General features: G+C 36.2%; 1 protein-coding gene across 1 annotated transcript in view; it reads right to left on the bottom strand.

The window, feature by feature from the left end:
* Nucleotides 1–14,482, bottom strand: part of POU6F2 (POU class 6 homeobox 2) — a 229,238-nt gene that overhangs the window by 19,163 nt on the left and 195,593 nt on the right. The window contains exon 7 of the mRNA XM_072412222.1: nucleotides 3,598–3,804. Within this exon, the coding sequence (XP_072268323.1) occupies nucleotides 3,598–3,804 (207 nt within the window). The remainder of the gene's footprint in view (nucleotides 1–3,597; nucleotides 3,805–14,482) is intronic.

Raw genomic sequence — 14,482 nt, 5'->3', positions numbered from 1 at the left:
TTTTAATCTCAACTGCAAATGTAGTAAAAACAAATTCCTAATGAAGATAAAATAGCAAGAACCATTTTTCCTTTATTTCACTTTTTTATTTTTTACTTTATTCCACTATGGATCGGTTATCACTACTATTATCAGAAATGCATGCTTAGCAAGAAATTTAAAGGGTGCTTGGACATATTTGTATTAGGTTTAAGAAAGTATGAGCTATGTTTGAGTCTTGTGAAAGCCCTCTACAAGGTGCAAAACCTTTTCACTTTGTTACTAGGGCTGGATTTTAATTCATGTCTAAGCCAATTCATGTCAAACTAATCAAGAGAAACATGGAACAACCCTGCCTTAGACAAAATGTACTTGCCACATCCCGGTATAGACAAATATTGTTGAAAACAAAGAGTACTGAAGGGACTTTGTTGGCAAAATTCAGACAGTTCCAGCAAAAAACATTGTAATTTCCTATTAAATATTTCTTTTAATGTAAATTCTTATAAAATATTAAATTACATAAAAAATCATTAACATTGAAACAAACAAATATAATGAACACAAACACATGACCTCTACGCGTTTCGTGGGACTAGCCCACTTCTTCAGGAGCAATCGGTTCTATAGTTGAAAGGATATTTACATTACAAACAATTCTATCCAACATAAATATACCATAAAATCCATATATTATGTATCAACACATGTATGTAGAAAATTATAATATTGACCAATTTTTGAAAACTCTTCTCACATGTGTAGAGGTTAGAGAGCAAAAAGGATGTTCTTTGTTTTCAACAATAACTACCAAATGTTTCTTAATCTTTAATAAATACCCCCATTGTCCAGTTTCCATTGATGCATATTTTTCAGTTCATTATTATTTGTCAGTTAATTATTATTTTTCAAAGAACACTGAAGATGGTGGTGAATCTGGTGTTTTCCCTTTGGGTGCTGTATATAAATGTTTAAGCACTTTTACTTTAAGCAGCTTTTAAACTGTGTGGTTCTGTAATACTCAGAATTATTGGTTTACTAAAAGAATAGGAGGTCCACTTACTGAGTAGATTATATTCACTCTAAATATACCATCAAAAGCAAGTAATTAAGGAAAAATGTGCCTTCTGCACAATACAATGGGTGAAGTGCACACAGCCTACTCCTTCAGTAAACCAAAGTCTAATAACTTTCTGGCCATAAAAAATATTTTTTTACTATAGCCATTCTTTAGTGTGTCTAAAGAATAGTCACCATGACAACATGTCTTTGTTTACACCCTTGGGTGGTAATCAGGGAGGTTAAATGTGCTGAGGGGGCATATTGAGGGCCGCCTGCTGTTAGAGTCATGGGGAATTTCTATAAACGGAAGGTTTGCCATTTACAGACTTTCTAAATGTTATGCTATGATAAAATAAAATATCACAAGAGAAGTTTTATTTTTTCTCCAGGAAGACAATCAATATAAAAAAAACACAAGATAATCTTCTAACAGTATCTTTTTTTTCAGCACTGAATTTAGTTTCATGTCAAAAAGAGAAATATCTGAGACTTCAATTGAGGTATATTTTTTTCACAGTTGCCTAATAGTTTTGTGGGAAAAATGGATGAAATGCAATAAATAAATAAATAGGTAAATGGTAGACTGTGGGTTACGTCTTTTTTTTTCTTTCATCTACTTTTCCCCACCTTGAATAAAAAGTTAGTTAAAGAATGATTAGTTAAAATCATATTCCATGTACATCTGTCATAAAAAAATGAACAGAGCTGTCATTACCATGTTCCTTCTGAAAATGTGAGCTGTTTATCCTCCTATTAATATCATGCAACCTCTAATGTAACCTGATTGTGCTTTCATGCAATTAAAGTTTGTATCTGAAAACTTGCTATATGTTGTCAGAAGCTCTGTAAAGTCATATAATCCATCTCTTCACTATCTAGCCATGTTGACTATACAGACCCTTGCATATACTGGCTTTTGAATTTACATTTATTTTTTATCTTTACACAGTTTGAACTTCACAATTTAAGTCACTAAAACAAAGAGGATCTTCACTACATTTGATTGGAGGTGGGTTTAATCAATTTTTGGAATATTCATATGAAAGTTTACAGTTTATTTATATCCATTAGATATATATATCCTCTAAAATATACCCTAATATTCTGTTATATTGCATATTGCATGTAATGTAGTAACAACCAGGCATATTACACACTCCTCAGTGAAAGTTGCTTATGATGTTTTAAGCCAAGATTAGCCAAGGACCAGTTCCCACTGCAACTGTGCTCTGCATTTCCCAAAAATGTATTGCTTTGGGAATTGCCATGCATTACACATAAAAGCTTGTTCGTTTACTGAGTCAGCCCAACAAACTACACCTCATGTAGAAATGTATATGCATTAAAATACTCCCAATGGGGACCAAGACAATGAACAGCAATGGAAACACCTTACATTTTACAATAGGTATTATAGCTATACCTTCTGGGTTTCCATTCTGCAGCTAATGTGGAGATCTTATCCTTGCATGGACATCTTTGTCTTTCCAAGAACTTAATATCCTTTGTAATTTTTTTGAGGGTTTTAGTGATCAACCTGAATAGGAAATTTGTTGATGTTGCAATTGAAACATGACCCTTTCTCCACATTCATAAATGTCTTTTCTGTTAACCTTTCAGTGAGTTTCCAGGCAATATAAATGAATAGCCACCAATGACAGGACAGTGAACCTGATTTATCAAAGTTCTCCAGGATTGAAGAGGATAGACTATCATCAGAGAAACTGGGTGATCCAGCAAACCTGAAATGGATTTCTTATAGTTTATAGTTAAGTTTATTAGTTGAGAAATGTTTTTTCAGTCCTGGACCAGATGCATGCCGGGTTTTCAGAATCATTCAGGCTCCCCCATGAAAGTCTATCATTTAGAGTCTTTGAGAATTCTAATAAATCGGCTCTAGAATATTGTATATAATATAATTTACTACTTACTAAGTAATGTATATTTACTCTAGGCTAGATTGAGGCCTCACATTTGCCCTGGGTTTTAAAGGAGTGGCAAACTAAGCCAAAAAAAAGATATGCAGGTTATTCAAAGAAAAAGAAAAAAGAGTTAAACAAAAATTGATTGACAATAATTTCCTAGTGTGGGCATCCTGGTGCAAAGGAGGCTTCCACAACCATTTACAGACCATCCAGTGCAGGTAACGCAATTACTTGTTGAGCTCAACATTAAAGACCACCTTATATAGTTTTATGTAATATTTTGCTAACAAAGCTGCACTGCTCCTGAATTCAGGGTCTCTATAATCATGTAAAATAACTGATGATATGTTTAATTCTTTGATCATTTTCTTGCAAAACAAACAGGAATTTGATGTTTATGTCAGAGTAGATGATGCTATTCATCAGAATTTGAAGGCTTTGTCCACTTTGCAACAGTGTTAACAAAATTAGAATGTAGCACCTAATATTTCAAACATGATTTATTTTAGAATGCCCAACATACTGAAAAACTACTATGCAAAATATGTAAAATGTGGCTAAAATGCAGTATTTTTATTGTCACTGGAGCAAAAATAATGATTCCTGTGTCATTTGAAGAAAGGTACTATACCTGCTGTCCAGGCTTGAGTGGTGAGAGAGTTATACCCTGGGTGTTGATCACTGGCAAAATCTGGTTCCCTATTACGGTGGCAATAATCTGTCCCTGGGCATTGGTCAGCAGTTGTGGGGTGATGGGCTGCACTTGAAGTCCCTGAGCTCCACCTCCTGCTTGATTTGAAGATACTGGATTTGGCATAAGTGGAATTGTTCCAATAATCTGAAACAAAAAAGTGCTTATATAAATTTTATCCAGAAGAGAGACCAAAATATGTTTGTTTATTTATTTATTCATACCCAAGTGCCCCATGATGATATGTACCTAAGAATTTAAATGGACTTATTCAAAACACTCCGGACCCAAAATGCCTTTCCAGGACTCTAAGGATATTAACTGGAAACTGAGACCAACTTTAAATAATAAAATATAACCCTTTAACATTATCCCTATCTTCTTTGCAATGGGTTTTCAGCTAATTACCAGTCTATTCACTGCTACTAGAAAAAATCATACCCACTGGCCCTGCTATATATTCTGGCAGTTCCCATAAATTACAAAGACCAATATTAAAAAAAAGTTTAAAATAGTTCAAGGGCTAATAATGTTTCCTGGGTTAAACCTACACAGACATAACATGCTAAAACAAAATGTCCAGATACTTCACAAAGAGGCATTATATTATGTGCATGGATGTTAACAGCAAGGGATCACGGGAAAGGTTCACTTACAATCAGTTATGAACAAAGATAAAAAATATGTTTTATCTAAGTGTGTAATTAGGTGATGAAGGACACACAGCTTAAGCCAATTTACTTTGAGTTCAGTTCAGTTAATCACAAGTACCCTTTGACATATGTACATTTTTCTTCTTGTATCGCTAATAGAATAAGTGTTCACTGAAAACTAAAAATCTGTTGTATTTTTAGTTGGCAAACAAAATTCTGTCCTTAGAAATATTATTGTTGTGGCAAATCTATAGGAATAGAGAGGACATTTGGCTATAGCACTGCTTTAAATTTTATTTGTCTGTTATTTTGACCTTCTCACATTGGCTAGGAGAGAGATGTACCTCTTTAGATATACATATACAATATATATATGATTTTTACATGCTAACATTTTCATTGCATGACATTTTTCTATTTGTTTCATCAGAAAATTGTTATTCTCTGAAATAGAGATACAGTTTTCAATATCCTGTTTCAGCTTAAAATGCTCAATGGTATGACAAACAGGGATTTCTCATCACATTCCTATACACAAGAATTATGCTGATTTTTTCTCTTCAGTTGAAGAAATGCTTTTACAATACTCCAGCCGAGCATTATTAATCAAGTCGTACAGAAACATTATAGAAAATCTTTATAATATTTATTACCACCTAATGCTTTAATGTAACCTTACGCAAAATGACTACAAAATATCTTGTTTTTTTTTTATAGCTAGAAGCTGACATTCAACTCTTTACATAAATATGGACTCATACATCATAAATATCACAACCCTAGTAAAATTATGGGGTCCCAAAAACACATAAACTTTATATCAGATAAGAACAACAAGAATTATTTTTTCTTAATAGTCCTTATTACAAACCTATTCAGTGCAGCTTTTCTAAAAGTGACAAGTTTTGCAATACTTTGAGTGCAGAAAGCTGCTATCCTGTGTCTTAGAATCTACTCATATGAACATCACTGTACATCTCTACGACAGAACAGCAGCTGCCAAAATAAATAGACTCCTTGGCAAAATTAAATCATCATATGACAAAATATAATTTTTATACTCAATGCACTCAATCAATATACTGGAGGTCCATTACTGGACCCTGAACATTCCAGCGCAGCCGTGAAACTTTCTGCCCCACTTTTTCACACATTCTGGTATTTCTACTTTGCATAAAATTCCATGTGCAGGAAAAAAATGTTGTCCCTGCCAAAAACATAAAACTAATAGCACTTGTATTCTGAAAAAGAAAAACTATTTTTCCTGATTCGTGTTGTTAATTAATAGAAATGTATTCTATTTTTTTTTTTTTTTTTTTGCCAAAGAGCCATTTTTCATATAAAAGAGTGAACAATTGTATTACAGCATCCTCTCAACAATAAAAACAAAAAAGTTTGTGGGCCTGAGGGAAGATATTATAAATATAATGAATATGATGAATATCAGCTGAATATCAGCTATAAAGCTGGGGCTGCAAAAAAAAAAAAAAAGGTGTTGTTTTTGATGTTACCAATGTCGGACTGATCACTCTTGAGAGCCTCAAAGTCATAGCAGAAAGAGGATAATAAACACTTACTCGAGTTCCACCACCCATATAAGAACTCATACAGTCCACCTGGCCAGGCTCTACTACTTTTATTTACAGTATGTATGTTGAAAATATTACATGATAATTTTTCTCTTTAAACCTGCAAGGATGTCCTTGTATAAAAACCTATAATATCATTGATAAAGTTGCCACATGTGTCTTCAAACCCATACATTTGGTAACTGGCAGAAAGGATAAATCATGACAATAGGAAATGGTTGAACTGGCATGAATAGCCAGATTAAGAACATTTCATAGACTACTTACCAGAAAAGGTACTCCACATGAACACCTCTGATAAAATATACTCTATATGATAAACACACGGTGATATGCTACCACATTATGTTGCAGTTCTTAAGGAAAGGTAGAAAGAGCAATGCAGCAGAAGGGTTGTTGGGGAGCATCTACTAGCAAACCACTAACAGGCTTGCTCCCTTTCCCACTGGACAACAGAATCTGTATACATATAAAGAACGCGGTCACTGCCCTGTAATTTAACCTTCATAACCTAACCAGTTTTTTGATTGTATGAGCTATGAGAATGGATAATTTTATCTAATGTATCAGAACAACAAAACATTTGTTTTCCAAATTTATGCAGTGACAAGTGATCAAGTATGCTTATCAGGGTTAAAACCATTTCTGAACAAGGAACTTCTGCATAGATTAATTAGTCCCCCTTTTTTATTTTAATCAGGAGAAGGGGATATTTATTTTGTGTATCTCAGGAACAGAAGGGTGTTGTAATTCCTTTATCAAGAGGACAAAGCTGACAAACACAGAAAATTGCATAAGTGTGTTTTCAGAGTAATCATCACTATATAAGCCTCCATGAAATTGACACACGGCCACTAAATCACACACCAGCACCGTTCAGAGTGGTGAACACAAAACTAGTGAAGGAGAAACATAGTTATTGCCTGCTTCATCCCTGTTTTGGTGGCATGTATTCTACAATTCCTAAACAGCAAAGGGGTCACCTTTCTCTAGATGAGGGCAAGCACATTCAAAGAAAATAGGTCAATTTTGTGTCAATCAGTTTTATTAAGTTTTCAGAAAAAAGCAACAAGTAAACATAACAGAAAAAAAAAAAAAAAAATCAAATATATAACACATACATCAAAACGAGCATAACATTATAGGCTTCGAATTAACAGACAGATAATAATACCAGGGAGCTGCGTATGCCCAAAAATATGACAAGAAAAAGGAAAACATGGCAGGGTTGTAACAACGACCGGTCCACCCATGGCAGGGACCGGAGGCCAACTGGAGATAGGCAATCCTCCAGCTGTACCCATTCCTTCATCTCCCTGTTGTGAAACCAATCTATCAGACGCACTAAAACTGAGGCTCTATAATAAGAAATAACATCCGGAGCCCCTGCTCCTCCTCTACTTTTGGCCCTGGACAGGGTACCGAATGCCAGTCTAGGGCGTTTCTGTTGCCATATAAAGGTTAAAAATAACCTATGAATTTTACGAAGGTATGCGGTTGGTAAGAATATGGGGACCGATTGAAAGAGATATAACAGTTTGGGGATTATATCCATCTTGAGAGTGTTTATACGGGCTAACCAGGAGAGGGGCAAGGAATTTGTATTTCTGAAGGTCAGACTGGAGTTTATTGTACATTGAAGAATAATTAAGGGAGAATAATTTGGACGGATCCGATGGGACCATTATACCCAAATATTTGATGGCCTCTGAGCAAAGCCGGAAGGGCACATTAGAACACATAGCTGACATTTGAGAAGAGTCCAAGGTGACATTAAGGATTTCAGATTTAGAATAGTTGACCTTGAAATTACTATGTGTACCAAATTCAGCAAGTTCCTTCAGGATGGAAGGTATCGTGACATGGGGGGAAGTTATATAAATCAAGAGGTCATCTGCATATAAAGAAATTTTATAATGTGTATCACCCACCTGGATCCCTTTTACATCTGGATTGTGGCGTAAGGCCACAGCCAAATGTTCCATGATCAAGGCATAAAGTAAAGGGGAGAGGGGGCACCCCTGCCTCGTGCCGTTCTTTATTTGAAAGGGATCGGAAAGAGTGCCATTAACCCGCACCCGAGCTCTGGGGGAAGAGTACAGTGCTGCAATTCTAGAGACCATGCAGGGGCCCATGCCCACCTGACGTAACGCCGAATACATAAACTGCCAACTAATCCTGTCAAAGGCTTTTTCAGCGTCTATTGACAGTAAGCACGCAGGGGTGCCCGAGGATTTGGCGAATTGGGTCAGCAGGAGAGTCTTAATAGTATTATCCCTGGCTTCCCTTCCATAAATAAACCCAGTTTGATCCTTATGGATCAATGATGGCATGTGTGGGAACAACCTATTGGCAATCATTTTAGAAAAGATTTTTGCATCCACATTAATCAATGATATAGGTCTATAATTAGAGCAAACCGTATGGTCTTTGCCAGGCTTGGGGAGAACTGTAATATGTGCTTCCAAACTTTGGGAAGGGAACGGCGTATCGGCAGAAACGGAAGAAAACACTTTGTCATAAAGGGGACAAGATTAGAAGCGTGGAAAATAGGTAAATTTTAATGTGTCCTTGAAAAAACATGAATTTAATATTTAAAAGTCCTACAACTACAGTTTACAAAACAAATACAGAAAGCAATAAAGTTACATTTTAAAATGTCCAGAGGATTTTAGGAACTATGCATTACCCTTGCATTTGTATGTTTTAAGTTCACATTGCTTTTAATGCTTTCCTATATCCAATCTTTTGTTGAACACATTAGTCTTATTGTAACCCTCTGCTGGTTTTGAATGGACTGCTTTCTCTAATTAAAGCTCCACTGAAAGCAACCTGTGTTTCATTAGCCCATGTGTATAATAGATGATAGTTCAAAAATAAGTACAAACAGCCCATAGCAATTTTTAGGGGCTTACAAATAAATAATGTATGTTAGTAATGAGGTAGGAAGAGATAGCTTTCTTTGATGGCTATGACCGGCTTTGTGACCTGATTATGTCACAGAGTGTCAGCACCAGAGACACTACAAAGGGCATAGCATCTCATCAAATCTATTTCCACTGCAATCACTCTCTACTGCAAGTCTTGTTAGGAGCACAGTATCTATCAGGCCTCATTAGCACCATTTACCATCAAGGAGCACAGATAGCAAATCGGTGCACCCTTCATCACAGTAATGAGAACAACTGCACTCATCTTTTATCTAATTGGATCAACTCAGGCTTTACTTCTACTTAGCATTGCCAGCTAATTGTGTATTAAAATGCTCTGAAGGTTGCTTAACTGCCTAGGTCTTGACCACAAGTTCAATTTCTTCAAGCAAAAAGACGTTGATCTTCTTTTTCAAGATGTGCCATCAACAACGGAATTGATTGCTCTATCCTAGTGTAGCTAACTATGCTTAACTTATTTATTATACAAAAAGAAACAGATTATACAGGGTTATATTGTAGAGGCACTTTCCTTCCTATTAAAGAATTGTTTTCTCTCTATTTAAAGACTGAGTTAAACTGGCAAAACCAATAGTGATCAAATTATACATAAACCTAAATAAATTTAAGTAAAAATTGATACAAAAAATGCTCACCCTAGCGGCTGAATTTAAAGAATACAATTGGTTGTTTTTATTAATTCCATTACCCTTTAATAAAACCAAAAATATAATAATTTATTTGTCTGTTTTTGGTTTGCCACTCTGAGTTTAGTTTTAAAGTAAATGGCACAAAACAAGCTTCTTTCCAAATTGTAATTATGCTCCAGATTATACATCACAATTATCAACTGTCAAATACCTGAGCCTCTGATACCCACTGATTCCCTAGCTGGCTTAAGTGACCTATCTCCGGACAACCAATAGGAAGCTTTCATGTCATGCAGGCAGTGGGGTGGCCAGTTGAAACTCAGAGATTAGTAACATAAATGTATGTCAAGTGTTAAAAATGCAAAAAAGTTAACTTTTTTTCTGGCAATACAAACACTAAAATAAGAGCAAAATATATACATTGTGAAAGATTGTTTCCAGCGACAAAAATCTAATGTGTGTACACAGTCTAAGAGGGAAGTTATATTTGGTTGGTGCAGACTTTACTTTCCTTGATCTGCAACCTGGTTGTTTAAGTTTAGAGCTGGTTGGTGCAATTGGGCACTGTTGTTTTACTGGGGTTTTTCTATATGTTTATACTTTTATAATTGGTTAAGGAAGGTTGTATATGTTAAGGTATATGGTAATTAATAGGTTTATTTGTATGTTAATTGTATGTAAATGTACATGCACATTTATGTTAAGCTACCCTAGTCATGAGTAAAAAAAGAAAACCTTTACCAAAGGTTGAGCTTAAGCTTAAGCTACCTGGAACAGTTTAACAGAGTTTAAAACACACTGCAAAAATAAGTAATTTAGAATCCTAGTTTTAAAAATTGTGTGATATATATATATATATATATATATATATATATATGGAATATTTAGTTTATTAATCAATCATGCAGAAAACAAAGTGCTGTTCATTATGAATACCTAATTATCTCAGATGTTTTTAGGATGATTGGATATATACTGACACTTTTCAGCAAATGAACTTTAATGAGTAGGCTCGGAACCCCATATTCATTGCAACTACAGAGTTTGTTTTTGGACACTATTTAAAATCTGTTTGGGAACTAGAAACCTTTCAGGGCAGAACAATTAAATTAATAAAATGTGTGGTGGACTTCAGCAACGATAGACTAAACTTACTGTTTTCATACTAAAGGTAACCCAAGGGTTACCAAGGGTAAGTCCTTGGACCGGTTCTCTTCTCTCTGTACACCTCCTCTCTCGGTAGTCTTATATCCTCCTTTGGCTTACAGTATCATCTGTATGCTGATGACACTCAAATCTATCTGTCCACCCCTGACCTGTCTCCCTCAGTCCTGGATAAGGTCTCATGCTGCCTGTCAGCCATCTCATCATCGATGTCTGACNCATTGCTGAAACTCAACCTGGATAAAACAGAACTCATCATCATCCCCCCCTCAAATTCCAAATCTCCCCGACATACATATAACTGTTAACAACACTGTTATTCGTCCCTCCCCTCAGGCACGTTGTCTTGGTGTCATCTTTGACTCGGCCCTCTCATTTGCCCCCCACATTCAGAACATTTCTAGGTCCTGTCACTTTCACCTACGCAACATCTCCAAAATCCGCCCCTACCTGTCCCCTGAGACCACCAAACTCCTTGTACATGCTCTTATCATCTCTCATCTGGACTACTGTAACCTCCTTCTCTCTGGTATTTCACTAACCCGACTCTCTCATCTACAATCTTTTATGAATGCTGCAGCCAGACTCATTCATCCTTCCCACCGCTGCATCTCTTTGCAGATCTCTACACTGGCTTCCATTTCACCTTAGAATCAAATTCAAGCTCCTGTGCCTTCAAATCAAGCTCCAGGGTCCTCTCCTCCTGTATCACTGTCTGTATTAGTCTGTCATTTGCAACCCCTATTTAATGTAGAGTGCTGCGTAATATGTTGGCACTATATAAATCTTGTTTAAAATTATTAATAATAATAATGATAATAATAATTTTGGACAGAGTAGGAAATGGTTTAAAGTGGAAATAATCCCGGGATATTCACCTGTCTGCGTTCAGGACCACGCATCGCCATCTTCCTTCTGTTCTTCTGCTTCCAGGTGATCTTTGCCCATCTTGATTGGCTGTGCCAGAACTTTAGTTCCACTTTAACTTGCTTTCAGTTTTTCTGACATTTTTTTATTCCAAAAGAAAATCTCTAAAAAGTGAAAAAATCCCTTTTTACAGCCCTTCACCAACGTTTCAACTTCTTCATCCAAAATGATTCTTGATGATCATTTTTTTCTGTTTGAACCTATTCTTGCTGTTTGGCAGGTGTGTTTGTTTTGCAGCTGCTTTGGGGTTGCAGGGTGGTTTCTGAAAGTAACATGTTGCTCGTGGCTTCATGCTTGTTTTTCCTCCTGTTAGGGAAAAACTGCATTGGCACCTTAATGCAGGGGCAATACAAACAAACACATTGACCTGTGGTGCAGTTTGCCACATCAGTGTGCATTGAAGCAGTTTGCTATGTGCTCGGGAGTGACTAACCATGCAGTTTTAGACCACAGGAATGAAAAAGGTCTGAGGCTACATACACACGTACAATAATTGTCGTTGTAAAGGATCTTTCATGATCCTTTCCAACGACAAATGACTGCATGATGCGTGAACGATTGCAGTACATACAGCACCATTCTGCTCTATGGAGAGGGGAGGGGGAGAAAGAAGGATCAGCACCCTACTGCGCTACGAGCGCTGTAGACATGCCAGATTCTTGTCTGAAATTGGCCCAGAGTCAATTATCAGACGAGAACCATTGCACATGTGTACCTAGCCTAACAGAGAGTAAATCTCTGATTCAGGGAGTTAGACAGCAATAAAAATCTGCCAGGACTGTAATGGTATAACCTCTCACTACTCTGTTTAACATAAATAAATAACATGTTAATGCTCTATACAGAAAATACAGTGGCCAGTTAATAAGTTTATGGTCACATAGAGAGGTATCGGGTATGACTTGGGATGAAAGGGTTTAATCTTTAGATGGACAGCAGAGGTTTTTTTTGTTATACTGTAATAGCTATTAAATGTGTAATGATCATTAATAGAAATATTCAGGCAGATACAATTAGAAAAAAATGTTTTTATAAAATAGTGTTTTGTGATGTACTCCTAAAAATTCATTGTAGAATGCATCTGGATCAACCGTCTACAACATATTTCAAAAACTATACAGTAATATGTTTGCCCACTTCCAACAAAATAATTTTTGTTTTACCCCATGTAAAGGACAGTTGCATGTTTTCATTTAATTTTAACTAATATGATTTCTTTTTTTTGGGGGAGGGGGTAGTATTTTTTAGTATTATTAAAATAATTATGCAGCCCATATCTCATACTTTCTGAATTTAATACATGTTCTTCTGATCTTGATCTATACTGATCCTAGCTCAATATTATAATATGTTATGTTTATTATAATTAAGACACATTTTGCTAGCAAACTTCCTAATAAAGATCAAAGCCTTTATATTGATCACATCATACCATATCATTATAAAATATTAGCAGAGTAATTGCAAATCCTTTGTCACCTTAGCAAGTTTGTTGTCTTTTTAATAAACATGAGTTTAGCTTTTATAGAAGATTTTATTGAATGTTAGGATTTGTAGTTCAGCCCTGTTTAGTAAGCCCTGAAAGTTCAGTAGTCTTTTTGTTTTTGCATACTCTGCAATCCACACACTAAGCATAAACAGATGGGCAGGTATCTTGCTTCTGATTGAACTCCAAGGTAGACAATATCAGTCACCATCAAACCTTTATTATTACTATTATACAGTATTTATATAGCACCATCATATTACACAGCACTGTACAAAGTTCATAGTCGTGTCACTAACTGTCCCTCAAAGCTCACAATCTAATGTCCCTACCATAGTCATTTGTGATTAATGTAGTCTAAGGTCAATTGTTAGGGAGAAGCCAATTAACCTAACTGCATGTTTTTGGGATGTGGGGGGAAACCAGAGTACCCGGAGGAAACCCACGCAGACACGGGGAGAACCTGCAAACTCCATGCAGATAATGTCCTGGCTGGAGATCGAACCTGGGACTTAGCGCTGCAAAGGCCAGAGTGCTAACCCCTGAGCCACTGTGCTGCCCTTTTCCCCCAAATTAGCTCTGCCGTACTATCCCTGGTCTGCACCTTTTAGCTATTTGCTACCTGTGCTGTCAATTGTTTCCTTATGTAACTATGTTACCTAGGGTGGTCTGCATTTAAACACACCTATTCCTAAACCTACACCTGAATCCGAAAAGCCCACAAGCCCACACATCTTCAAGAATGGCCATGAAAAAGAAAACAAGACTAGTTGCTGTGACATTAAAGCTCTTTATAGACTTGCAGTAAACCTTGTTCACATTTATGGAAGCAGCTGGAAACTACTTTGTGCAAGCATTTCTTTTGCAGTTGTGATGGGGTTGTGACACAGATCCTTGCTGTTGATTCTGGCTATGAAGGAATAACAACACCACTTCAGCACAGGCAAAAGCAACACTAGCAAACTCATTGACCTGTAGTATGGTTTGCCATTTTTGGCATATCAACATTTTGCAATTCACCTGGTGGTGGCTAACTGTGTGGTTTTTAACAGCAAGTTTGAATGGGGCATTACAGTAAGATTCATTTTACCTTGCCCCCCCTCCATCATATGTAATCTTACTGCAGCTCCAAGACCAGCAAAGAGAAAAGCAAAGATGACAGTGGGACTGTCAGCAATACTTGTTCTAAATGGAACAACCCAATTTCCATACCCAGAAAAAAGCTGTTCAGGGTAATGTGATGATTAGGGGGGGGGGTCAGTATGGCAGCGTTTTTTTCTATAGGGTGTAAGGTGGTATGTAGATTCTGAAATCCTTAGTGCATCTGCAATAAGATTTTCAACTTTCACAGGCCAAAACATTATATACCGTATTTTTCGGACCATAAGACGCACTGGACCATAAGACGCACCAGTTTTTTAGAGAA

This window comes from Pyxicephalus adspersus, chromosome 5 (genome assembly GCF_032062135.1).
Source record: "Pyxicephalus adspersus chromosome 5, UCB_Pads_2.0, whole genome shotgun sequence".
Lineage (NCBI taxonomy): Eukaryota > Metazoa > Chordata > Amphibia > Anura > Pyxicephalidae > Pyxicephalus > Pyxicephalus adspersus.
The sequence above is the reverse complement of the archived record's forward strand: the minus strand, read 5'-3'. Positions and strand labels throughout refer to the sequence as shown.